The sequence below is a fragment of the Barbatula barbatula genome (genome assembly GCF_947034865.1).
Source record: "Barbatula barbatula genome assembly, chromosome: 16".
In the NCBI taxonomy this organism is placed as follows: Eukaryota; Metazoa; Chordata; class Actinopteri; order Cypriniformes; family Nemacheilidae; genus Barbatula; species Barbatula barbatula.
This window is the reverse complement of record NC_136779.1, coordinates 8,880,830-8,907,289: the sequence shown is the minus strand read 5'-3', so window position 1 is coordinate 8,907,289 and position 26,460 is coordinate 8,880,830. Positions and strand designations below refer to the sequence as shown.

Genomic DNA, 26,460 nt, shown 5'->3' with positions numbered 1-26,460 from the left:
GTTATCCCCTGTATTTTACCCACTCGTGGGTTTTTGTTTTCTGTTTTACTTTATTAAAATCTGTTACCCGTATTGCTGCCTGCGCTTGGGTTCTTCTCTCACCTACCGGTTTCGTGACAATATATATCCACACATTTATTGATTTCTGGTTGATATTTCGTATTGATCCAAAGCACTCCACCTGTTTTTACCTGTCTGGGTAGGGTGATTTGACATGGGTATATGTATCCCAACACCCTGGGGACGGTTGCATAAAAAGCTTAGACTAGTCTTCGAAGTTAGTCATCTAAAAATGAAAATAACTATTTATTATCAAATTGTGCACAATAGCTTTCGTAATTTTCTTGGCAAAAATGTAACATTTCTGGGACATCACTGGCAACCATAGTAGGACCATTCTAAAGGGTAGTCAAAGGTACCCCAGAACTGTGTGTTTTGTGAGCAACAGAAACAAATGATACAATACTTTTTCCTACAATGGTTGTCAAAAAAGTTTTTCCAAATATCTTCGTGTTCAACAGAACAAATAAATGTATACATGTTTGGAACATCTTAAGAGTGATGACCCCACTCCCCTTTGTATGATTTTTTTTCTAAATATCAATAGATGTGCACAAACTCGGTCCAATTCCCAGCATGCATCATCAGGCACCAGAGAAGCACTTACTGCATCGAAAAATACTAGGTCTTGCATGACCTTGTAGGTCACAACCTTTGTTCTTTGCTGTCACGGCGACCACTAGCAGGTGAGAGCAGTTTTTGGTACCAGGAGAGTGTTTTGTAGTTTCAAACCAATCACACGCACACACACACACACACACACCAGAGGCCAGAGAATCTCTCTAGATATGAAGGGCAGTTGAGTTATTTTCAGTTGCACCTCAAGCTACGTAGACCAGAATAGCTCAAGCACTGCAGCTTGTCTGTACAATTACTCACGTTTGTACCTGCCTGACCCCACGTCCCACCAGGCTTTTTCTGAGTTTAGACCAATTCAGAGCCAGAACCACTCGGTTCATTGACCGATGATAAGAGCGACTTCTCGCCCGAGCTTCGCTGGTCACAGATGGTTCATTCAGATAAACTAAATATATTTCTGCCTCTTGTGCTGCCTCTGTATGTTTATACACACATAAATCTTGATTGGGACCATTAAAGCATCACGTCTTATACCTGCTTTGCGTGCATTTGTTCCTTATGCCGTTATCAGCACAGGAGGTGACAGACGCTGGGAGTCTATCTTTACCCCCCTCTATTTATAGTGATCCTCTCATCAGCCAAATGTTTTCAGACTTATGACTCATCGCATCATTCAATACATTATGCCATATTAAAGGATCTTAATAACACAGATTGAAAAGGGATAAAGAGTAGGATGTGTGTGCGCATGAGTGGAGGTGTTTTAAACATTGCAGGTCAGTTGTGTTGGATCTGCAGTCTCAAAATAGCAGGTGAGACTGAGCCATGGCTTAAGAGATAGAGATCTTGTAGGTAACCTATAACAGCGGTGACTTATCAAAGGTATTTCTATTGTATAATTGTATGAAAAAAAACTTAAACGTTGGCAGAAATCACAAATATATCTTAAATGATCTGGGAAAGAACTGACTGCTCACACCACATCAGAGCAAATCTGTACATGTATGTGACAGTAATATGTGACCGTGTCTATACCAGATACAACACAGAATGTTTAAAAACATCACTAATATAGAATCAATTGTAGCATTTTATGTCTGAAACATGTCATCTGAACACATACAATATCTGTCACTTTTGTTCTGCCCAAATGCACTGATTCTGACGACACTGATCAATAAATTGGAAGAAAGACATAGGTACTTATTTGATTTAGGCCCTACCAGTTTTTATGATGCAGATGTAAAGTTCCTTCTATCGCTTCTGCTGCCTCAATAGATGTTTTTGTCTGCACGCAGGTTAAAATTGCAATGTGCACCGTGCGGGAGCTTCAATGAGTCCACGCATGTTAAAGAGAACATTGGTTGTAATATTTCTGTACCCATGCTTTACATTTTTAACAAAAAGTTGACTGTGAGTAAACATTAATTAGTGGACTTGCAGTTCCCGTGGACCCCCGGATGAAGACCCATGATCTAGATGATGATTTAAATGCCAAGCGCCTGTTAGTAGAAAGAACAACACTGTCACCCGTAGCAGTGCCGCTGCTGCCCCATCCACACACACATGAAAAACCAGCCGGTTCCTCTCCTTTGTGTTTACGGATGTGATGTAATGACTCAGAGACACTCCCCCAAATAAAAATTGTCTGCATGGGCGACCCGACAGTACAAATTATAAATCATTATGACAGCTTACCATTGTGAATCAGGGTAAGATAAGACAATATTTTTAACACTGATCCGTCTATATATTTACTCGATAATTGATCTCTGATAATTTTGTCCCCCAAATTATTGTGGACTGTGGCTTTAAAGTATGCAAGTACTGACTTTCAAAAACAAATGGCTTTTTATCATGTTCCATCTCATTTACTGTATCAACTATGCCAGACCAAAGGTGACCGGCAAAAAAGGTGTATGAAACGCAGATTTTGGTCGACCAATCCTTGGCTCACATTATTCATATTCTTAAAGGTATAATTCATATAAAAATGAAAAACACTGAGACATTTCTCAAAATATCTTCTTTTGTGTTCCATCATAATCATGTTGTGAAAGACACGAGGGTAAATAATTGAAGACACAATTTTAGACTGAACTGTCTCAGATAAACCCACTACAGTTACATACATTATGAAACATGCACTATTTTAGCTGTGTATCATAAACCCCTTAGTATAAAGTACCCATAGTAAAACCATTTTAAACCAGTTTCTACTTCTCTGTGCTCTTATTGGCTACCACCATCACTTCTAAAGGGGTTCATGTGCAGTGAGTTTCAGACTCTCTTCAATTACCATGCAAACGTATGCAGGGCTGAAAGGAGAGGTGGTATCGGCTATTTTTAGATTGTATATTTCTCTTTTGCTCTCTCTTTTAAGCTTAATGAGTTCTTGAACTGTCGACTGCAGTGCACTTAATCTCCTCATTCGATTTTATTTTTTCCAAGGTCTCATCTCCTCACCTTACCATCCATCTCCTGTCTCTTTCTTGAAGTCCATCTTAATGCATGTAAAAAAGAGGATCTTCTGTATTCGTTACGTATTTGTTCAACGGAGCAGCTCAGGCACCGAGATGGTTTAGATTGCAATGGTTGTCATGGAAACGCGCCTGTGAGCTCACACTTTTCGATGGATAGAGTGGGTGAGAGCAGAAGAGAAAGGGAGCTAGATGGGGAGACAGGGTGAAAGAGTAAACAAGGTCAAAACCGAAACAATGACACTGCTATTGGGAAGCATTTTCAGATTAGTTGTAGAGCTGTAGCATCGCCAAATATGTTTGTTATGTAAATCCAGCTGTAAAACACACACATAAACACTGTGTGTGTTGTATTATGTTGTATAAAATCTGTTCTCTCAATAGAGGGCCTTGATTTACTTGTGGTGTCAGTACATCTCTTTTCATGCAGTCAAGGTCAAAGAGCCTTAACAGAATAATCTGTGCTCATTTTGTAATTTACAAAGAGAGAGAAAGTCATGTGACAGATGGCTAGTTAGATAACATCTCAGATCTCGACGCCACTGCAGTTCAGTAACATGACTGTGATATCACCTGCCAAGCCTGCCAGAAAGAGACATCAGTGCTTAACAACACCCGTGTGACTCAGCTTCAATACTGAAGTAATCCTTTCTTTCTTTCTTTCTTACTTTCAAACTGGGGGCCATCAGAAGGTTGTAATGGGTTACAAGACAAAGCAAAAAAGTTTACTGATCATTTATCACCGTTACATTTCTAAGTGTTAATAATCTCTTCTTTTGCTATATGCATAGTTTTGCTTATATTTGTATTTTTCTAGTGGTTATTGAAGATCTGTGTAGTCAACAAATATTTTTAATATCACAGTTACAATCTTAACAAGGTAAAACATTCTCTTTATACATAAAAATGTATATACTGTAGGTATTTTAAGAAGTGGGTCTGTCAAAAAAGCTTAATCATATTTGTGGAGTCCTAGGCATCAAAGTTTGAAAACCCCTGGTCATGCTCATACATGCTGTATGCTCATATGATAGATTATTTTACAACATTCCTACATAGCAAACGCCAGCCCCAGATGAAATCGACAGCCACTTTGTAAATTTTCTTGGTTGGTTTTAGTCATTCGCCCAATACCGTTTAACTAGTAGCCAAAATATGTATTAAGCCATCACACAAACAGCGAGTGAAATTTTATTTTAGGAGTTTTGCCCATGCAGATTCCATGACCTACTGTTGGATATAGTTTTCCAGTAAACAACAGTATGACATGTTAAGCTAGCTGTGCTTTCCTGCCTCATTGCACCAAATGTGTCGTCTGCTCTGACTAAAGCCTGTTGGCACTGTCAAGTCTGGTCTAACTTCCCTTTTGCATTTTACTCAGTAGCCTAAATAGTTTAATATCAAACGCGGTCTCGTGTTTGCAGCTCCGTCAGTTGGCAAATGCGAGACCAGAGATTGTGGTATTGGCTGTTCCTGCCAACCATCGCAGCCATGTACCAGACCCTCTGACAGCTGACGGCTATGGATGCCAAGCTGAAGGTTACGTGGCTCATCTACAACTAGATGATCATTCTGAAGTTATGGGCATGACTGTCATTGATATATATAAGCAGAATTCCAGTCTCTTTCTCTCTTTCTGATTGATGCCATTTTAATTGGTCCCATGTTGTGCTCTGGCTGGATTAAAGAGTGCTTGTGGGTGGCTTGTCTGGGGCTGAAGTGGCATCGGCGTGGGCAGCGGCTGCCCTGAGCTTCTCATGGCTGTCTGACCGTGGGCGAAGCACAAACTCTCAGCGGCTCAGCCGCCCGCAAGCCAGAAAGGCGAACTAGGGGTGAAATGTAGACAAACAAAAAGAGAACAAAGGGGGGTGTGGAATGATGAGAAAGGTGTCGGTGGAAAAAAGAGACCGGGGTTTGGTGGAGTTCACATGTCGTCGTTCATGATCACCATGGACACTGTCACTAGAGCACATGTAAGTCAGATGTCATGCATTCTCACCTGGTCCTTGACGTCAGACTCAAATGAGATCTGATCTAAAGGTCTTTGCTGTGAGACTTGTGATTAATGTAAATGGTCAGCTTTATTTACATGTAGTAATTTAGCAAATGCTCTTAGCCGAAGAAGAAAAGGCTTTAGTCAGAGTAGACTGCTTATTTAAATTTAATGGAAACAACGAGGCCATGCAAGAGAGTCTATTTAATATGTAAATAAAAAGTTCTAGGTTACATCAAATTTTCAAAACCCATGTTTTTCTTTCCATTTGTGGAAGGATGTGTTAACTGTTTCTAAATCTTAGAACATTCTTTGTACATATCAAGCCAACAATGTAAAACTCAAATACTGTAAGCATAAATGTTACATGTTAAGTAAAGTAAGCTATTTCTAGTCATAGTTCATTCAAGATAAAACGATAAAAATATTTCACATGTGAGCTAGAGGTGTAGAAATGTGTTGCACATTGCAACATAAAAATCTAAATGTGTATCTTAGACTTTTGGCTTTTGTTTTATGATATGACGTCTGTCTTTTCAAAACACGGATGACTTTCTTTCTTCTGGAGAACACAAAAGAAGATATTTTGAAGAGTGTTGGTAATCACCATTGGAACGCTGTCTCCATCATTTGAACATAATTTCTGTCAAATCTAATAGAAAATCTACTCTTAACTACGTCTATTAGAGAATACAGAGGTTATGTTGTTAAATGCTATCATATCTGTGCCTAAATGGGGTCCTCGTGTATTGTGTTGTAGTGGAAGATGCCTGTAAAGTTGTGCCATGGTTATGCTCTGCATTTTAAGCAGATGGATAATGTATTATGTAAGCACATCTATCCCAACAATGGCGCTTTTAGCCTAAGCAGCTGCCAATTCAACAGGACACTATAATATCAGAAAACAAGCACACACGTTGCCCCAGGAGCTCCCTGACATGAGAAAGACAGCAGACACAGAGATATTCACACACTTGCTGTGTTTCCCTCAGGAGCTTCACATAGGTAATTGTCCCTAACCTAGTACATCTATGGGGGCTGAGTGCCGCCCTACTGGGAGATCTCAGTCTTCGTAACACCTCTGCAGAAGCTCTCTCTTTACAGACAGCATTAAAATAATGCAACCCACACATACTGTAGAGTACACTGCTGCATAGAAAGACAAGAAGCGGAGGTGGATGATAAGTTTATTAGAACAAAACAAGAGGGGAAAAGTTGGTAGACTCTCTCAGAATGAAGAGATTCTACCTGTTGTGCAATCTGTGCCTTCACAATACCTAACTGTAATAATAATCAAATATATAATCATGTTCCTAGCAACAGCAAGGTCATGGGTTTGAGTCCAAGGGAATGTACATACTTGGCATATCTTGGCATGTTTATTCAAATATACGGTATTAAAATTAAAATGTAATAAAACCTTTATCCATGTTTAATAGTTTGGAGTGTAAAAAACTAAAGTTTAAGAATCTGTTATTGACAGGTATTTAAAACTGATCTAATAATAGTCATGCTTCATTTTAGCTTTTTATTTTTCTATGCATTTCTTTGTAAATGGAATAAAACTCATATTCCCAGATATGCAGGAGGTTCCTTTTATATCCAAATAATTTTCTCAAGTAAATAAAAGTAAGTGTAATGTTTGGTCCATTTTGTACCATAAAACTCATATTTTGATTGTTTAATCTAATCTGAGAGGGCATTAGTAGCAAATGTGCCATCCCACCAGACATCACGTTTGGCCACTACAGTACCTTGCACATTAAGGTCCAATGTGTAATTTTTGGGAGGATCTATTGACAGAAATGCAAAATAATAATAATATACGTTGTCTTCAAAGTTGTACGAGACCTTACATAATGATTTTGTATTACCTTAGAATGAGCTATTTCTATCTACATACACAGCAGGTCCCCTTACATGGAATTCGCTGTGTTGTTTCTACGGTAGCCCTAAACTGACAAACTGCTCTAGTGTTTCGTAAATACGCTATCTTTGTCCTGTGTCAGCCACTGAAGTGCTTCGAAAGGGAGGTGAGAGGGGTTGCCGTTGGTTGCACATGATTCCAACAATGCCAGCATCAACTTGAGAAGATTTACAACATTGTAAAATAAGGGTACATTGCAGGTTAGTTTTTAAGTTTGATCAAGAGGTTGGTTGCATATTGATTTGTTTTAAAAAGAAAACTTGACATGTTTAAAACCACTTATCTAGAGTTCTTTATTCTTAAGGTTTTAAATGTGTTACTATGAAGCTGATCTTACATAATTACTTACAGGTTGACTCATCCAGTTATGTTATGCATATGTTATGCCCTTGGTCAGGAGAGGCCAAGCTCACACACCCACATTATGGGTGCTGCCACAATACAGCAATATCAATGTCATTTCACAGTTCTTGTCTGACGAAAAAACACTGTCTCTCCCCCAAAGTCATCACCCGACTCCTGGATTGCATAGAGCTGCCGTGGTCACATGGAGGGTCAGGTGGTCCCTGGCCGCCCTTCCTCTCATGAGCAATACACATATATACACAATTACTGAAACCCTCAAAGGGGAAGAGTGCATGATATCAATGATGTTTTTGTTCATGTTCTCTGTTGGTTGGTTTTAGATCATGAGTATGTTTGAGGACCTCTTTTTGGCACTAGTATCCTAAAAGATTATGTCTGAGATGAAAGATAGAGGTGGACCTCTGTGTGTGTGTCACAATTTATGGAGAGTTTTTGTTTGAAGCATCTGGTGATGATAATTGCCTACATTAAACACATGCTAGACCCATCTAACATCTGGCATTTTACATCACAGCTGCATCATCCACTGAAAATGAGGAGAGGGTGTTCCGTGAGAGGATGCGGCCGCGAAAACGGCAGGGGGCGGTCCGGAGGCGTGTCCATCAGGTTAACGGACACAAGTTCATGGCCACTTACCTGCGACAACCCACCTACTGCTCCCATTGCAGAGATTTTATCTGGTAAGATGCTGTAACCCTTCACACACCTTACCTGTAGTCATTCACAATAGCTGCTTCTATACTGTACAGGGCAACATTTATTATAATAGCCCTTGAAAAATGAAAGTTTTTTGTTTATGTGATTTAAAAACATTAAACTCATATAAATGCTAATCCATTCTTGCAAGGGTAAAATAGTTTAAAAGCAAATTTGAACCTCTGTCGTCTCATGCAGTATGTAGGGCTTAGTTATGCGTTCACTGATCAGACAAATGTTTTCTGTTATTTTTTTGTCTGTAAACAGTAAGTTTATCTAAGAAGTTATTTAAACTCTAGTTTTTGCTTGCCTGGTGTTGTCTTCAAGGGGTCACTCAGAAACAATGTAGATTTTGTTGTAGAGAATTCCCCCCTCTGTTGGTCATAGACAGAATTGCACATCTTTCTGTTGTATGCATAGCGAAAACTTATCTAACACATTTGTTTTACTGTTGTTCTGCAGGGGTGTGTTGGGAAAACAGGGTTACCAGTGTCAGGGTGAGTGGACTCAATAACAAAAAATAAATAAAACTAATTTATACAATTTATACATTTTTCCTGCATTGAACTTGGCGTTTATACTGTTTTCATGTTCTCCAATTCTCTCAGTTTGTACCTGTGTGGTCCATAAAAGATGCCACGAACTCATTATAACAAAATGTGCTGGATTGAAGAAACAGGAAGACACCCCCGAAGAGGTCTGTTACCAATACTTACTCACAAAAGCACATACTATGGAATAGCATACTTCTTGAACTTTTTCTGCAATATGCAGCATGTAAACTCTGCATTACAAAGATTTTTATTTTGTAAAAAATATTTTGTATTACTTATTATGTGAATGACCATGGATGTACATACCACCGCAATATATGCAAATATGAAATATGCAGCAGACTAGAAGTAGTACTATAGTCCAATATAAAAAGGCACTTGATCCAACCTTCTATTAATAGTTTGTGAAATGTATCAAATTTAATATTGAGCATATTTTTTTATATTTTCTTTTTTGATTCTCTGCCATCTTTTTCATGACATTGTTACCCAAATTTGCAATAAATTACCATAGTATTAAACGTAACACAGTTTAAACAGATCAAGAAACAAGTGATAGTTCACCCAGAAATTAAAATATTCTTCACCCTCTTGTCATTTTAAACCTGCATGATTTGACTCGTCCACAGAATACAAAAGAAGATATTTTAAAAATGTTTTTAACCGGCACCCATTCACTGGCATTGGTTTTGTGTCCACACAATAGAAGTGAAAGGGTGCTGGCGCTGTTCGGTGACCAACTTTCTTCAAAATATCTTTTGTGTTCTGCAGAAAAAAGAAAGTCATACAAGTTTGAAATTGCAGGAGGGTGAGTAAATGATGACAGAATTGTCCTTTTTTGGGACACTATAGTGTAGACTGTGCACTATGTATGCAGTCTTGTATTCCTCTCCGAAAATAACCTGTGTACCATTTACGACTGAAACTCCAGATGAGCTTCTCAACAGTGCTCAGCTGAATTGTGGGTATTGTAGTTTAAATTACGTTTTGTTGTGACAGGTCGGGTCCCAGCGTTTCAGTGTAAACATTCCACACATGTTCAGCATTCACAATTATAAAGTCCCCACCTTTTGCGACCACTGCGGCTCTTTACTTTGGGGACTGATGCGGCAGGGACTGCAATGCAAGGGTAAGAGATAGAACTTCTGCGACTAGCGAATAATTAATTTTATTCAAGGACCTATTTTTATTTACACTGTAAAATGCTGTAGCCCCCTACTTTCTGGTTTTGTTTTCAGCTTGTAAAATGAATGTCCACCGGCGTTGTGAAAGTAATGTAGCTCCTAGCTGTGGTGTTGATGCCAGAAAAATTGCTAAAGTTCTGTCTGATCTCGGGGTGACACCAGACAAGATCTCCAACAGTACACAGCGCAGGAAAAAGGTGAGTGGTGTTAAAGACCTTGGGAAACTGGCCAGGTTGATCATGGGTTGATGGAATAATTTGTGATATATGTTGCATAGTAGATTACAATATAATATTGTTGAAAGGATTGTATAATTATTTAAATAAGAGCTCAATGTACTATGAAAGCATACTGTAACTTTAGTTTGAGGTTTATGTGGAAATCATTTTTTTAAGATTAAATATTTTTTGGCTGCAAAAAATATTACTTACTTTAAAAGTTAAAACCGTAATCAAAATTACCTAATAAATAATGCAATAAAGTGAGACAAGTTGATTAGACTTGATATACGTATCATTATTATGGTAATGATAAAAAAAGATTAGATGAGCGACGTTATAATATTGAAATATAATATTTATATATTTTAATATCTCTTTAATATTTCAATAATTTACATTGTAATTTCTATCACCAAATGTAATTTCTATCACCAATTACTTTATTGCATGATTACTTAGTAAAATTTGAATTAAATTTTTTATCTAAAAAAAATGTAATACTTTACTAACATTGTAAGTTATATTTATAAATTAAGGGAGAGCTATTAATATACGGAAATATTAGTATTGATAATATACATTTACTTTCTCTAGTTGACACCAGGGCAGGACCCTCAACAACCTACATCAGAAGCCCCCGCATCGGAGGAAGCTGACCGCTGCAAATCGGCTCCGACTTCACCCTGTGACCAGGGTACTGAATCCCTCCCTCACTTCCTTTCTCTCGGTCACTTAATATTACACGTTCACAATTTATTTAGACACAACAACTTTCCTTTTAATGCAAAAATATGAATCGTTCATCCTTTTGTTAAAAATATAGGGAAACATTTTGAGCTTTTTAGATTTTGCTTCGTCTCTCACCAAGTGCCCTGTTTGTATCTGTAGCAGAGCTCGCAGAACTGGAGAGCATTCGTAAAGCTCTGTCATTTGGCCAGGAGCACAAGTCTTCCTCCTCTTCCTCATGCACCGTCGTTCACAGCGCAGTGACCGAGAGCCAGGAGAATGGAGACGTGAAGCCTGTCCAGACCAAGAGGATGAGTTTGACAGACTTCATCTTTATCAAAGTGCTGGGAAAGGGCAGTTTCGGCAAGGTGAGGGACCGTCGAAGATTGTTATGTATTTGATTATATATCCTCAGCTTTAGTTCATGATAAAAGAAAGAATCAGCATTTGAAAACCTCTTGTAGGTAATGCTGGCTGAGCTGAGGGGTACGGATGAAGTCTATGCTGTGAAGGTGCTGAAGAAAGACGTCATCCTGCAGGATGATGACGTGGACTGCACTTTGACAGAGAAACGCATTCTGGCCCTGGCTAGAAAGCATCCCTATCTAACGCAACTTTTCTGCTGCTTCCAGACAAAGGTATGAAAGCCACAACATTTTCTCTACCTCTTTCTGTCTGGAGCTCATACCCACAGTCCATTCTCATTAAAGGGTTACTTATGATAATTCTGCCATTAATTTCTCACCCTCAAGTAGTTTAACATCTGTATGGCCTCCATTTTTTCTACAAACTCATATTTAGGTAGTTTTGGAAGTTCTGACACGTGGACACAACAAAGTTTTGAATAAGTCAATAGGGTACTTACGTGTAGGAAACCCCTTCTCATATTCAGGATCACATTGCCAAGTTACAAACTATGACCACAACATGAAGGACAATATCAACAACTGCACATACTCTCCATCATACAGGATTTACACAACATGTTTGCAAAAATGCTTTCCTGGACCAGCAACAACAATATCAAGACATTTCCCTGCATACTCTAACGCAGCATTTGCAAGTACGGTGCCTCACCTCTACCTATTAATTCAGTTCTATCAGATTCTTACATAATTCACACACAAACACGCCGGATTAACAAAACTGTTCTTAAGAGGAAACTTTCTTATAAATTTTTCTTATAAACAGACTTTTCTTATAAAAAGTACACTTGTGTGTGTGCGGACCAGAGAGGCACACAGTGCCTGAATATAGCGAAAAACATTGTTATGTGAAATTTTCTCCGCCTTGCTTGGGCCCCAAGCGCGCATGGGCCACTCGGCATGTGCCCATAATGCTCATTGGATAATCCGGCCCCCCTGAAACGAGGTGGTTTTCTGACAGACGGAAGTCTGTACCCCTTCGTTATAGTGCAAATTAACCAGTCGGGAGCTGTCATAGACTGCCAGGCTGTTATATGGTTTGCGAGTCCCTACATATACTGCAGGATTGCATCAGGCTAACGGAGCGGCCGGTTTGTTCATATGCAATACAATGGCGTCATCTAGTGGAACATTTAGGGGCGGAATGAGTGGTTGCTGTGAGCATGGGTCAAAGCCTTTATAAAATCTGTGTGAGACTGGTGTATAGGGAGTTATGTGGTGACACAACTTGTACACTATTTCTCTCTGGGAAATCACCCATGTTTTGTGTGGTGAACAGGCTGCCCGCCCGTGGACTCAGAACCCCTCGCTGGCGTGGGCTTCTTAGGCACAGTTGAAAAGCTTGGTCTCTCCTCGTCATCGCAACACTGTTGCATTACCGCGATTGCAGGACCAAACAGAGCTTGGCCAGGAAATAAAGCAGAGGTCATGAAAATCGAATGTCAACTGAGTTGGAAAGGTAAAGGAAAGGTAGTTCAAGAAGGCCTTCGTGGATAAAATGAGGGGGCATGGATGTGATAAAAAGGACACCGTTTTTGAAAGAACATCGGTCGGATTTCAGTGAAGTAAAATGTACAAACCTGAAGCAATAATACCCAACAAATGGAGTTATTCTATTTTATTTTCGTATGACCATTGATGAGGATGATGGATCGTTATGGATGTGACAATTTTGAAAGAGACACTTTTTATAATAAGAGTAATTTAAAGACTTTAGAAGGTATTTTACAGGTACCACCAAATCTGAAATATCAGTATGGAAAAACGTCCTATTTTTCATGCATGGAATTAACAATATCTTGTTATATTCTAGCAGACAATAGATAATCATCAGAACTGCACTTTCAGTTAAAGTAGCTGTCCAGCAGGTGGAGTCTTTTCCCCTTGATTGTGAATGATGTTTCTTACGATACTACTGTGGTTTTTAGGTGACAGTCTTGTGACTCATAGGTTCCAAAAGTGCAGAAGGTCAGATGGGGTTTCTATGAAACACTTTTGTGAGCACCTAACATACTTTTATTTCCTATAAAAAGGATTTTTTTCCTTTTGCATTTGCTAAAATATATCAGTAAATGTTGTGTTGTTTTGCACCCAACCTCCACACTCAGCTGTACATGTATTACATGAGGAAGGTGAAACTGAACGTATTCTATCAATGAACAGCACTTGTACTTTTTAAGCAGGGCTTTTATCGCCCCATCTCCTGCCTTTCACACCGTCCTTCTCTATTTTACACTTTCACTTCTTTGAGACCTCTTGTTCTGCTTCCCCTCTCGTGCCCTAGTTACACTTACTTTGATATCTTTTTTACTCTCACGGTATCTCATTCGCCCACATCTGAGAATGCAGGCCGTGTGCTGAGGGATGGCAACAAAGAAATAAATGCAAAAAAGCAGAAGTCGTGATGGAGGGAGCTGTGTACTCTTTGTGAACTGGAAGCTCTGGCTTTAATCAGACCTCGGGATCACGGCCATGTTCTTATCGAGTGCAACTACGCGGCAGAAATGTAAATACTGTTACACAACCTTTTCTGATGAGGCCTGTTGGGACAGCGGGCAGAAAAACTCCCGCAGATAGAAAGTGACCGAAGGAGGAGGGCAGAAGGGGCTGGTGTTGAAGAACCGTGGGGAGGATGAACATCTGAATGATTGTCTAGAAAAGAAGGCCGAAAGAAAAGAGGCAGAGAGTAATGCTTGAGCTGTTTAAAGGGACTTTTAAATTACAGTTAAACAAAGGGTAACTGTTTGAAACACATTGGTGGTCAGCTGTGGCCAAGAACTGTTTGGTTACGAGCATTCCTCCAAATATCTCTCTCTGTGTTCCTCAGAAAAAAGAAATGAATGCAGATTTGGAAAAAAATTTGGTGAACTGTTGGTGAAGGTATATTTGCACTTTTTGAGAGACAGCCGTGACATTGTAGAGCTAGTTTTTATGAGTCATTTGGCAGAACGCCAACACCATACAATTGGATGAGTCAGAGAAAATGTCTCTGATTTTATGGTTTATTATGGTTATAGATGATAAAGTGACATCACCATGCTTTTCATTACCAGCTGAGGACACAGAATCACAGATGAGGTCATTGTCACGGTCACAACCCAGAAACCCTCATGTACTGCTCTTCGCTTTTGTGCAACAAATAGTTTGGTTGGGTTCAGCGAGCTTGCGTCCTGATTTTCAAGAAGATCTCCATACTGCAGTGATGTCATCGCTTTCAGTGTCAAAGCCATCTGAAACATGCACCTTCATAGACGCCTTATGCGAACACAAAAATCCTTTCTGCCAGTCTTTATCTCTGTTCGATCTGGTCTCTTTGTCTTCATTTCGCTCCTTGCTTACTTCTTTTTAGATGTGATTCCCAGAAATACACAAACTGAGAAAATGTGTGCTGTTGGATTATACAGTGAATGTAAAGTTGTTGGATATTTTTTTGCTTAGTTCATCAAATCAATGAGTAACCAGAATGCACTGAAGGGTGGAGTTGTGTGGGTTTCAAAGACCTAGATTATAGATTACAGGTGTAATTGTGCTTGGTGATGTCTTACAGACTTTTCAGCACTAGGTTTGTCAGGGGTCTCGCACCTGCAGTCTAATGAATATGTCTTTCATAACATGTTACATAAGTATGGGTGAGACTAAACAGACGTTTCCTTACATCACCCGCCTGTTACAGCCCCCTGTCAGAAGAATGGAGAACACATGCGCACACACACACACACACACACACACACACACACGCACACACATGTTAAGTTTCTATACTTTGTCTGGACTTTCCATATGCGTTATGATTTTTATACTGGACAAACTGTATACTCTATTGCCTTCCCCTAACCCAACCCCAAAACCTAACCATCACAGGAAACTTTCAACATTTTTACATTTTCATATAAACAATCATTTAGTATGTTTAATAATCAATCGGTCCCCACAATGTATGTGCTTGAGACTTTTACTATCATATAAAAACAAGTACACAAACACACAGAGGAACATTTTATTATTTATTGCTCTATCATAACTCAGAAAATAACACTTTATTAAAGTATCAACATAGTCTCAGATGTTTCTCTTCAAAATGCTTAGGGGACACAATATAGAAATATTGTTTAAAATACATTAAGAGTGTTGGACTGTAAACTTAATGTAAATTGTAAAGGTAAAATAATCTTGTTTGGTCAATTTGATAATAAATGTTCCAGTTGACCTTGAAATCTTTACTCATATTGACTTCAGATTGCAGACTTGACAAATCTGAGCTTATTTATGACATTGTTGAAATCTCTTCTGAAATTCGTTTTTAAGGAGAAATATCTGAGATGCAGTTGACTTTAATAATTTCCTTGATGTCTAGGAGAAATAATTAAGATATTACAGAGATCTCATCTGTGATTTTTCATTTTATGGCTACACACAAACAATGGTCTGTTTGGAGCTATATAAAAAATTGTTTTTTGGGGAGGGGGTTGTCTAAACCCAAATGGGGCTGTGCTCCATCCGCTATCTTCCAAACAGACCCGCTGTCTTGCGGTCCAGCCGAAACGGAAGACGCTATTTGTCCATTTCTAATTAGGGGCAGGAAATGTTTGTTCATATTGGATTGGGTGGGCCTCCTTCAGATTTCTTGGCACATTTACACAATCTATTTAAGCATCCTGTTTAAATTCCTCCCTCTCTGAATAAAGAACAAAACACACAGAAGTGGGCTCTGTATGCTGGAATAAAAGAGCCGTTCATCAAACGTCAAGGCTCACAAGAGTTTGTCAGATGAAGATTGTGAAGTAGAATGTGGTGATATTCATGGCAGTGCTACATTTGTAATGTGCGTTAAATACAGCTTTCATGTCAAGTAGTTTGAGATATGAAATAGCGACTTAATTTTGAAAAACAAACAGCAGGTCCAAACAAACACCTTGCCACCATGTCAAACACACATGAGTAATACAAATGCAATACATAGATGGGTTTTAAATGTCGTTAAATGACTGGTCTCGTTGTTTAAGATCTACAGTGAGGACAGTGAAGAAACACACTTCTCTCTTCCTCTCTCCTCCTTTAGGATCGGTTGTTCTTTGTTATGGAGTATGTGAATGGAGGAGACCTGATGTTTCAGATCCAGCGCTCGCGCAAGTTTGATGAAGCTCGCTCTCGCTTCTACGCAGCCGAGGTGACATCAGCACTTATGTTCCTGCATCAACACGGTGTCATATACAGGTAAATACACACAAATACCTAAAGATGTGGGAGTCATTTCTGCACCAAGAGCTTCATCATACACAACTGCAAAAATAACCGTTTTCAAAGATTCTATGAATCTTGACAAATATTTCTATTACGTTTATGTATTAAGGAAGACGCAGTTTATCAGTTGAGTGTTAAACCCATGCCATTGGTGTTGCCAATGATGCAGCATTAAGCTTCAGACAAACAAAGCAATGTTTTGATACCATCACAAAGCCTTTTCTGTGAAGTCAGCCTACAGATTGCTTGCTTATAGCAATCTCTGCACAGACAGAGAAAGTATTAACTATTTAATAAATAACACACTTCTGTTAAAGACGCGCACCAGTCATGCCATGAGACTGCCGTGTGACTAAAGGTCCCACAGACCTTGGCAATTCTGCAGTATCTAGGCATTATGTGAGTAAAATGCCTGAGAGACTTTATGTGCTTTTTTTTCTTTCTGGGATAGATGCAGGGAGGGATAACGAAAGATCACATGCAGCGTAACATTTTGTCTAATGCTAGGTGTACCTATCAATGAAGTTATTATTCAGGTTTAGTCCCCTCCCAAAAAGAGCTAAAGATAAGACTTTGTTTTGAGCAGACTGCCAAAGAAATGATTGTCTGACTTTGTATTTTTGCTCCTTGTTTTGAAATACAAAAATTCTTCAAATCAAAACACCTTTTTTCAGAAGCAAAATTGCCTCTAGTTTAGTTTTCTGAAACAAATTTAATAAAAATGGAGTTAATTGAATTTAGTTTTACGGTACCTCTTTATTTATTAGTTAACTCAAGTTTATCTTTTAAACCCCATTGGCAGATATTTAGCTTGTTTCAACCATAAATTCACTTCCTTTTATATTTAAGGTCTTAGAACTTTGTCTTGTTTTCAGAAGCAAACAGACCTCACTTATGTAAGAAATATAGCTCTTGAACTATTTTAAAGTTGTTGAGATGAAACAGTTGCACCAGTTCTCAAGGGTCTTATCCGCACCCTTGTTTGAAGGGTTGCCATGACAGCGGGGAAAGCAGGCCGTTTCCTGTCTGTACGAAACTACAAGAGAAGCCCCTTCACCTGTTCTGAACTTCCGTATTCGTACACCCATTTAAACAGCCATTGGCACACATACAGACATACAAACTGACACATGACATACACATGACCGCAGAAATGCACGAAGATATTCCTTATCTAGAATATAGTGTAATGTTCTAATCCTCCAAAATTCTGCTGAGTCCTTCTAGATACAAGAGGTCAATCTACACATGACCAGCCGTCATCAATCTTGATCATGCATTGTCAAAGCCCTTATCTCTCCTCTGATGTGTTATTACGTCAGACATTCACACCATATCACCTCTTCTGATGATGAAATATTGATCATTCTAATTCAATAAAGGTGCATTAATAGTAGTGAGCTTTCCAAATTATGTTGTCTGTTCCGGGCTTTGTCTTTGGTTAATAATAGAAAGATTTTTCAGATTGATCAAGATTTTATTATCTTTTTCTGTGTGAGTGTAAAGGTGTGGATTTGTTTTACATAGCACATCCAACCTAATGCAGAGCTGTGGAATGGAGATGGAGGTGTAGGGTCTATTGGTAAATTAGAGTGGAATGAGAGCCCTCCTCGTCCCCCTGCAATTACCAAAATATCCTCTAGTTTACGTTTTCTGTGGGAGGAACATGAAAGAAAAATAGCAAAAATGTACTGCAAGCGTTATAGGGTGTACTATTCTACAATATCAGATTTCCAATTCTGTCCACATTTATGAATGCCAGTATTAGTCAAATATCCATTTACAGTACATTTTTGTTGCGTATATGATGTATTATTGGTAGAAGCTACTACATATTGTATATAATGTTACATAAACATTACACTTAGACTAAAGCACAATTTTTTATCACATTTCAATCTGAATACCAATGTAGTTAGGATCAGCTTTGTAAAAATCCATTTCTGTTTTTATTCACACTACAAATAACTTAGTGAATAGAGAATACCAGACAGATTTTTGCTGTCGGTTACTGTAGTATGAAGCCCTGTCTTGACTTCAGTAACAGAAAATGAGAAAACACTTTTAATAATTAAACACTCGTTTTCTCAAATTGGATAATCTCTCTTTAATACTTTTTTTTGGTTAAGCAAAACCCACAGACAAGCATGAAAGGCGACCAATAGTAAATGCAAATCATGAAAACTGGAGATACAAGGTTTCAGTCCAACAGCAATGTTTTGTAACCTGTTTTTTAACTATTATCGTAGATTATCTTCATGTTTTCTCTACCCCTTTGGACGTGTGTGGTCAAAGCACTGTGTTTTTCCTATTCTTGGGAAGAGGGGAGCGAAAGATTCAAAGAAGGAGAATATATATGATTGGTATGTGTATGTTAGCACTTGATCCAGGCGTATGGAACCATCCGGTACATCTAGTTCTTTCTCTCTGTTCATGTGTGTTAAACTGAGATTATTTTTGTCAAGGGTCGATCAGAGTCAGAGCTTTATCTTTAAGTGATGAGGGACTTTATGGAAAAATCACTCCGCACACAAAAGGAACACAGGAAAGGGTTTCAATAGGGCCTGATTATGTGTGTACACGTGTATGTGTTTGTGTGCGGGTGTCCATGCAATGTGCCACCGTGTGCACTGTACGTGTTTACTGTGGGGAAACCACACTCAAAGATCTGTCTATCTAGGGGATGTGTGCATGTTATATTTAAGTATACGCTGAGACATTGTCAGTTTTGATAAGTTTCAGTGACATCCATGGCCCTTGAAATCGAAAGTTGAAGACTGCATGTATTGAAAGTGCTGTTTATTTGCATGCTCTGTCTGTATTGTTTTGGCCTCTGGTTTACTAACGAAATTATGCAAATCGGCTAAACACCGTTTTTACAGTCCAATTCTCTAGCGTGCAGGTTTGTTTTTTGTGCCGGGTTGTGGAAGTAATGTGAACTGGCATATTTTACTGTTTCATCATCACTTCACCATTGTGATCCAAGCACATGAATTGGCTCTTGAAAGCTCAACTATACTGTAAATCTTAATTCTCCATAATTTGATCAACATTAGATAAATACCTGATGCAACAATCAATAGATAAACACACAGTCATTGCTTCTAAATGCAGTTCTGTTTACTGCCAGCATGAATATTGCACCAGACAAATAACGCAGAGTTATGTGAATAAAATGCCATTCAGAAAGAGAGCTTAGAATAGGTTAAAGTGGATTGCGAATGGTGAGAATAAATTTGCCTCTAAACATTTTGTGACCTTGTAGACAGTATGCCAAAGAAGTTCAACACGGTCCACTTTAATTCAGCTCTTATGTGCAGTGAACAGATGAAAGCTACAGTATTTTGGGTTCTGTCTAAAAATGAGTTCATCTGTTAAACAGATCTGACAATACCATCCATGGTCACTGACATAAATGGAACAGTTACATAAACCCAGGTCCCGCCCTCTTGTCGGAAACAATACCTCACAAAAAGATCTTCTCTTATGCCAGCAATGAACTGTTGACATTTTTTTACCAGTCAACCATCAAAGACCAAGCCTGTTTGGCTAACTTGTGCTCTTTTTGTCCTGGTTTTCTCGCACAATGTACACACGTTCAAAAACACAGAGACCTTGTGAGTGAATACATTTATGGAAAAACTTAAGATTTAAATCAACTGTTTAGTGGATTTCTGTGAGACATACTGTAAATGCTTTAATGTTTTTTCATCCAAATTTTGCACTGAATTGATATTGTTCAAACATTCTGGTAGGTTTATTTTTACCATAATTATTGCACTTTTACAAAGAATTCTGTCATTGTGGACTATATATGAAATTAGGTTTCCAGAAATCTAAACTTTTTTTACGTTTGCATGAATTTCTATAAAAAAATATGTTTTATTAGATTTACATTAATTGTTCGTTTTGTGTTCATAACACTCATAATTAATGCATACTTGGTGTCATTCCCTTGCTTCCTACCATGCACTGTATTTCCGCCTTTCAAATGTAGTTTCTCATATTTCACTGTCATATTTTTAGATCTTTGAGAAATTAATTAATGTAAGCTTCCTCATACCCACACATGATCTTTAGTCATGTGATTTGGTCAGGATGAGCTAATAAACAGCTTATGATTGAATATGATTGAGTGGTGTTCTTATCTGAAGACGTCCGTAAATAGATAGCAGAAAAGGTGTAGAAATTAACCACATCCCGCCTTCTGAATTACTCAATATAACACACCGATACACGGAGACCATCCGATTTCCGACCTGCCATGGCATCCATTGGCTAGCACTGCTTTTTTCTTTTCCAAGGTGAGAAATTATGGTTGTCCCATGCTCCCCTTATATGTTTAAGAGCGTGACAGGAGCCTGGAGGCATTACATGTCCCTGACCAAGCTGCTCTGATCGACAAACATTAGGAGAATATGCTTCACGGGGTATAATCTACCTCTGAACCAGGTGGAGCACACAAGCAAGGCTTTGAATAACATTACATGCACACATTCATCATGCACATGCCAGAGCTTTTCAGGTGTGTGATATACGGATACAGGAGTGATCTATTACTTATTTTACTCAGGAGGTCATCGGTCACACGCTAATGAAAAGATTTCAGCATTCTATATCAGTTCAGTCTACCTTGATGACCTTATTAGATGATCGTGGAGAGCAGCGGGTAAAAAGGACAGGGAAATTAAGAAGGAGTTGAAACGACATGAAAATGACATGAAAATGTAGACAAAGTCATGTCTTTTTAGGCTTCTTTTATTCAGTTGGAATTGTACCGATTGCCTTTTCCATTTCATTTCCATTGCTTTTCCATTGACTTTCTTTCTTCCGCAGAACACAAAAGAAGATATTTTAAAGAATGTGGGTCACCAAACAACCATTATGGACACAAAACCCTTGAAACATTTCTCAAAATATCTTCATTTGTGTTTCACAGAAGAATAGTCATGATGGTTATTTAACAATGTGCAAGCAAATGTTTTCCTTTCCTGTGACAAAGTAAATGATTCTTAATTGTATTAATTGAGAGAGGATGTCTGTGATACTCTGGATTTTTTTCAACCAACTGTTTTTTGCTAGTGTCATGAAAAAGGCTAAAGTATATCCAAAATGACTAATGACTTTAAAAGTTCTGTTAAAGGGCAAATAACCACAGCTGTGATAACTTACACTTTTAATAATTACAGCTTCACAATTCGCAACCTGTGTTGTGTACATTACATTTGGGAGAGTTTTTTCCAAAGCGACTTGCAGTGTATTTTTCAGTGCATTATCAGTACGTGTTCCCTTGGATCAAAACCCATGACCTTGGCGTTGCTAGCACAAAATTCAAGCGATTCAGTCTCGTTTTTGTGGACTAAAGCTCAAAAGCTCAGGGAGGAGGTTCAATAGGGACTGACTCATGGTCAACAAACCTAATTTAAAGAATAGTTCACTTTAAAAAAAGCCCCCATTGACTTTCCATAGTAGGTGTAAAAATACTATGGAAAGTCAATGGGTGCTTTTCTTTAAAGTGAACTACTCCTTTGAGTTGTCCTTTCTCTTTTATAGTGCTTGTCTTTAATTTTGCTCTGACACACTCAGAAAAGAACTTATCATGCATAACAATCAGATTAGCTCCTCTGAACATTCCTGCCTGTTACAGGTTCCAGACAGTTTGTCCAGCTGTACCTGCGTAACACACAAGCACAAGAATGTCATCATCTGAACGAGATGCACTAAAACGTTTTTTTGACTGACATGGCTGGTATTTCTCATGTTGACCCCACTAAACACATTAAAATTTTCCTTGGCCAGATAACTCTTGTGTCTGACACATATTGGGGTCTCATCCTTTAACCTTTAAAATGGCATGATAAACACTTTGATGTCTCTGCGTTGACTGTTTTTGAACTCGACAGCACTGTGCACAAATTTCCCGCTGTGCAGAACAAGATATCTGCTCTGTGGCAAGTCTCTGCAGCTACTCTGGTGACAGAGAATTAGATGTTATCATCATGTTCTGCTCTTTTTTTCAATTGCTGGACGTTTGTCAATAAGCAAATAACCCTTCCCAGACAAATAAGAACAGATTTTAAACTATAAGCTTGTGCATTTTTATGAATGACTAAGGTATAGGTGGAACTTTGTAGGGTAGATCCTATGATCTTATGTCATTATTACAGTTTACCACCCAAATTCTAATTTCCATTATGTCTCTAGATGTTTTACTTTTGGGTTTTCATTGTAAATCTCATTATACAAAATTAGATTAGATTTGTATTACTTTTGTACAGTGTTTTTTTACTTTTTTTTGTTTGTTTGCCGGTAATGAAATGATGATTCCATTGCATAAAATATGGAAAGGAATGATTTTAGAAAGGGGTAGTGCTGTGAAATTATATGAAATCTGAAATTCTGGGTGGTCTGTTTGGTAAGGCCTCTTCAGACACAGCAAGAGAAATATCTAGCATCGTGTCCATTGTTGCTGTTGCTTACCTTCTTTTAAACATATATAAGTCACCTTAAAACAGTCATAAGTCACCTTAATATCTGTGATTGTATTCATGTAAAACATATATTTTTCATACCTCTACACTTAAAAATGTTGGGTTATTTTCAGCCCAGTTTTGGGTCAAAAAGGGACGAACCCAACCGTTGGGTAATAAATGAATGTTTGTTGGGTTGTTTCATTCCAAAAATAATGGGGTTGTTTTAACCCATTGTTGTGTCAATTAGTTAACCCAACGGCTAGGTTTATCCTTTTTCAACATAATTCTGCGATGAGTGTCAAAAACAATCAGCTTGAGATTTGTGAAGGTCAAGCTGTCCAGTAACTGTAACTCTGCATATCAACAAGCTTATTGTGAAACATTACCCCCTAAAACTTCTGCTGTTTTCATCTACACAAATGTTTAGCCCTGAGCACTCACAAAACCAAAGCTAACACAGCCATTTGAGGTATTGAATATAGAGCAGGTTGAGTTACGAGGACCGGCGTTGTGTGTTATTGTTGTAAAGGTCTAGTGAACGGTCAGGCCCTCAAGGCCCCGTTGATCAGTTGTCAGCTTACTGTCTCACAGGCGTGCCGGCCCCAATTCACACCACAGTTTGAAACTGCTTTAATTGTTTTAGTAAATCATTGAGGTCGCGCACCAAATATAATTCACAAATATGTGAAAAATGACTAATCATGGTAAATTTTTATCATCTTGTCACTGTAGAGACCTGAAACTGGATAACATTCTGTTAGATGCTGAGGGACACTGTAAACTCGCTGACTTCGGCATGTGCAAGGAGGGCATATTGAACGGGCTCACAACCACCACCTTCTGTGGGACTCCTGACTACATCGCCCCTGAGGTACAACCCTGTCACCTCTACATGCTACAGTATATCATACTGTAATAACCATGCACACTGTTTTCATGTTAAATATTATGATCTTATCAGACATTATCTTGACAAAGATCCCCACTTTCTTCTCTTCCAGATCCTGCAGGAGTTAGAGTACGGGCCGTCGGTGGATTGGTGGGCTCTGGGTGTGCTCATGTACGAGATGATGGCTGGTCAGCCCCCATTTGAAGCCGACAATGAAGATGACCTGTTTGAATCCATCCTACACGATGACGTGCTTTATCCCGTGTGGCTCAGTAAAGAAGCAGTCAGCATTCTGAAAGCTGTAAGTGGCTCGTTTATTTTCTGTCAACGTGATTTTTCTGTTTGAGTGGTTTGCGTTTGACCCATCTGTCGTTTTATTCGCTTCTGTTTATAATGTTCTTTCTTCCTGCAGTGCTGTATTGAGCGCCACTGTATGGTCATGTGCCCGGCTACACTTTCCCTTTGACTTCTCCAACCTTCCTCTGTTCATTTTCTCCTTTACCCGTTACCCATCCTCCTTCCATCCTTTTTTTCTGGTATATTTACCTCTGATTTACAAGAATTCTTTGCTCGTTTATTTAGCATGACTGTATATAATGTGATTTTTCCCTCTAATGTTAATGTTTTGTGCATCAACATCCATAAAAGACCTTGAAGCGTTCTACTTTTCGCATACTAAAGATGCTGCAAGTTGTTTCCACAGACTTGACACCTAAACTGGACCGGCCCACCACTTAAACCACACCTTTTCCATGATAAAAAATATTGACAGACAAAGTTCATTCCTGGTTGGTTAATTATTTGATTGGCTTAAAAAAGGGCATGGCTGTTTAGAGAGCCCACAAAAATAGGTGTGATATCTCAGGGCACCTAAAAAAATCACTTACAGCCTCTTCTAAGATTGTTCATATTTCTGAATTATGATGTATATCACTTAATATATTCCCTTTTTCAGTTCATGACAAAGAGCCCATGTAAGCGTCTTGGCTGTGTGGTGTCCCAGGGGTTGGAGGAAGCCATCAAAATCCACCCCTTCTTCAGAGAGATCGACTGGGTCCTGCTGGAGCAGAGGAAGATCAAACCTCCGTTTAAACCTCGCATTGTAAGCGTACCTGCTTTCTCACACACAGAAACCAACACACACACAGTCAAGTGTACATTTTACGATAACACACATTGCAGTCACCCAGTTCACACACTTTTGCCTGCAAAACACACATAAATAAACAGCACACGTTCGTACTTTCAGACACTTTATCTGTCATGTTCCTCTGAGTTTAGCATTTGCGGTCTAGACTGAAAGTCGGATGCCACAACGGCACTTCTCAACTTCTGCTTTCCCATGTGTGTGTGTGTGTGTGTGTGTGTGTGCGTGTGCGCCTGTGTGTGTGTGTATACATGTACACATGCGGGTGCACTTAAGATGGAAAGGTCACAGAGAGGTTAAGAGCAAATGTGGCTGCCGCTTGCTCTCTTGCCCTCTAAATAACTTTGAGCTGGTCACCTCTGTGGCTTACCAACCAACTCTCTACATTTTTAGACAGCACCGGTGGTACTTAACGGAAATTCAGGCTTAACTAGTCGTTGTTAAGGTCGTTAAACACAGGTGCTTTGAATTTGTGATAGTGAATTCCTATGGAGAAAATCACTTGCTACCCTTCGGTCGCATTTAAACAAACCGTATGGTACATTGACATCTAGCGGTTGAGCTTGTCTAAATTCAAAATACTGGAGAGGTAAGTTTAGTAAAGTAACGGTTCTTTTCGGAAATCAGAAATAATCAAATGTGTACCAGAAGTTCAGTTGGGGTCACATAATGTTCAATGCGCAGGAAGGTTTGTTTATGTTGTTAAATGTGCAGTTTGTAACAATTTTGCAGTAAAATATCCAAAAACCAATAGGCCAGTGTTATATATTGTGTTTAGCTTTTGTACTTACAACATCTCAAATGTTTCCAACTACTTGTAAATCGTGAGGAAATCACCATTCTAAACAGTGACACGGGACTGTGCAGTCACCTGTCAATGGCGTCATATCCACGTTACCCTTTGTTGATGCCTTTACTGACGTAGAAACCGCATGATAACAGTGTCGTGGACAAATGTGGAAGTAGTTTTTAGAGTCTAGTAAGCCACTAGCTTGTTTCGAGCAGTCACTTATTAATGGACCACAATTTACTCTACATTTATAAAACTTTATTACTTTACCTCATCCGCTAACATGATTTCTCATTCCCGTCTGATTGATGGCCATCAGCGGTGGAGTTGAAGACGACAAAACCCTTTATGAGTTCTTGAAAAGCGCTATATAAATTCAATTTATTATTATTATTATTATTTATTCATCAAGCTACACCATTGTTGTTGTTTTGATCGTGCGACCTCTAGCGGTGGTTTTAAAAAAAATTACCTTTAAAATGAAACCGTTGATAGCGATTAGTTAAGTATTCAAACATGTCAAAAATGATGACTAGAAGTTAATCAAGTTATGTTAACATCATTTTAAATTATGCTAGCATCATGCAAACTTAATTTAGCATTTAGCAGACACTTTTATCCAAAGCGACTTACAAAGAGTTCGGGGAGCAATAAGCGATATGTCATAAAAGAGCAATAGTACATTAGGTGCTAATACAAAGTTACTAGT

The 26,460-nt window shown here is 38.6% G+C and overlaps 1 protein-coding gene across 2 annotated transcripts in view; it reads left to right on the top strand.

The window, feature by feature from the left end:
- prkcea (protein kinase C, epsilon a) overlaps positions 1 to 26,460 on the top strand; it is a gene marked incomplete at its 5' end in the record, with an annotated part of 45,950 nt that overhangs the window by 16,072 nt on the left and 3,418 nt on the right. The window contains 12 exons of one of the 2 annotated variants that reach the window (XM_079477217.1): positions 7,920 to 8,085; positions 8,564 to 8,598; positions 8,710 to 8,798; positions 9,655 to 9,784; positions 9,894 to 10,036; positions 10,655 to 10,754; positions 10,949 to 11,154; positions 11,251 to 11,424; positions 16,271 to 16,425; positions 23,658 to 23,796; positions 23,927 to 24,115; positions 24,770 to 24,916. In XM_079477217.1, coding sequence (XP_079333343.1) covers positions 7,920 to 8,085; positions 8,564 to 8,598; positions 8,710 to 8,798; positions 9,655 to 9,784; positions 9,894 to 10,036; positions 10,655 to 10,754; positions 10,949 to 11,154; positions 11,251 to 11,424; positions 16,271 to 16,425; positions 23,658 to 23,796; positions 23,927 to 24,115; positions 24,770 to 24,916 — 1,673 coding nt within the window. The remainder of the gene's footprint in view (positions 1 to 7,919; positions 8,086 to 8,563; positions 8,599 to 8,709; positions 8,799 to 9,654; positions 9,785 to 9,893; positions 10,037 to 10,654; positions 10,755 to 10,948; positions 11,155 to 11,250; positions 11,425 to 16,270; positions 16,426 to 23,657; positions 23,797 to 23,926; positions 24,116 to 24,769; positions 24,917 to 26,460) is intronic. The other variant, XM_079477218.1, reaches the window with a different exon arrangement.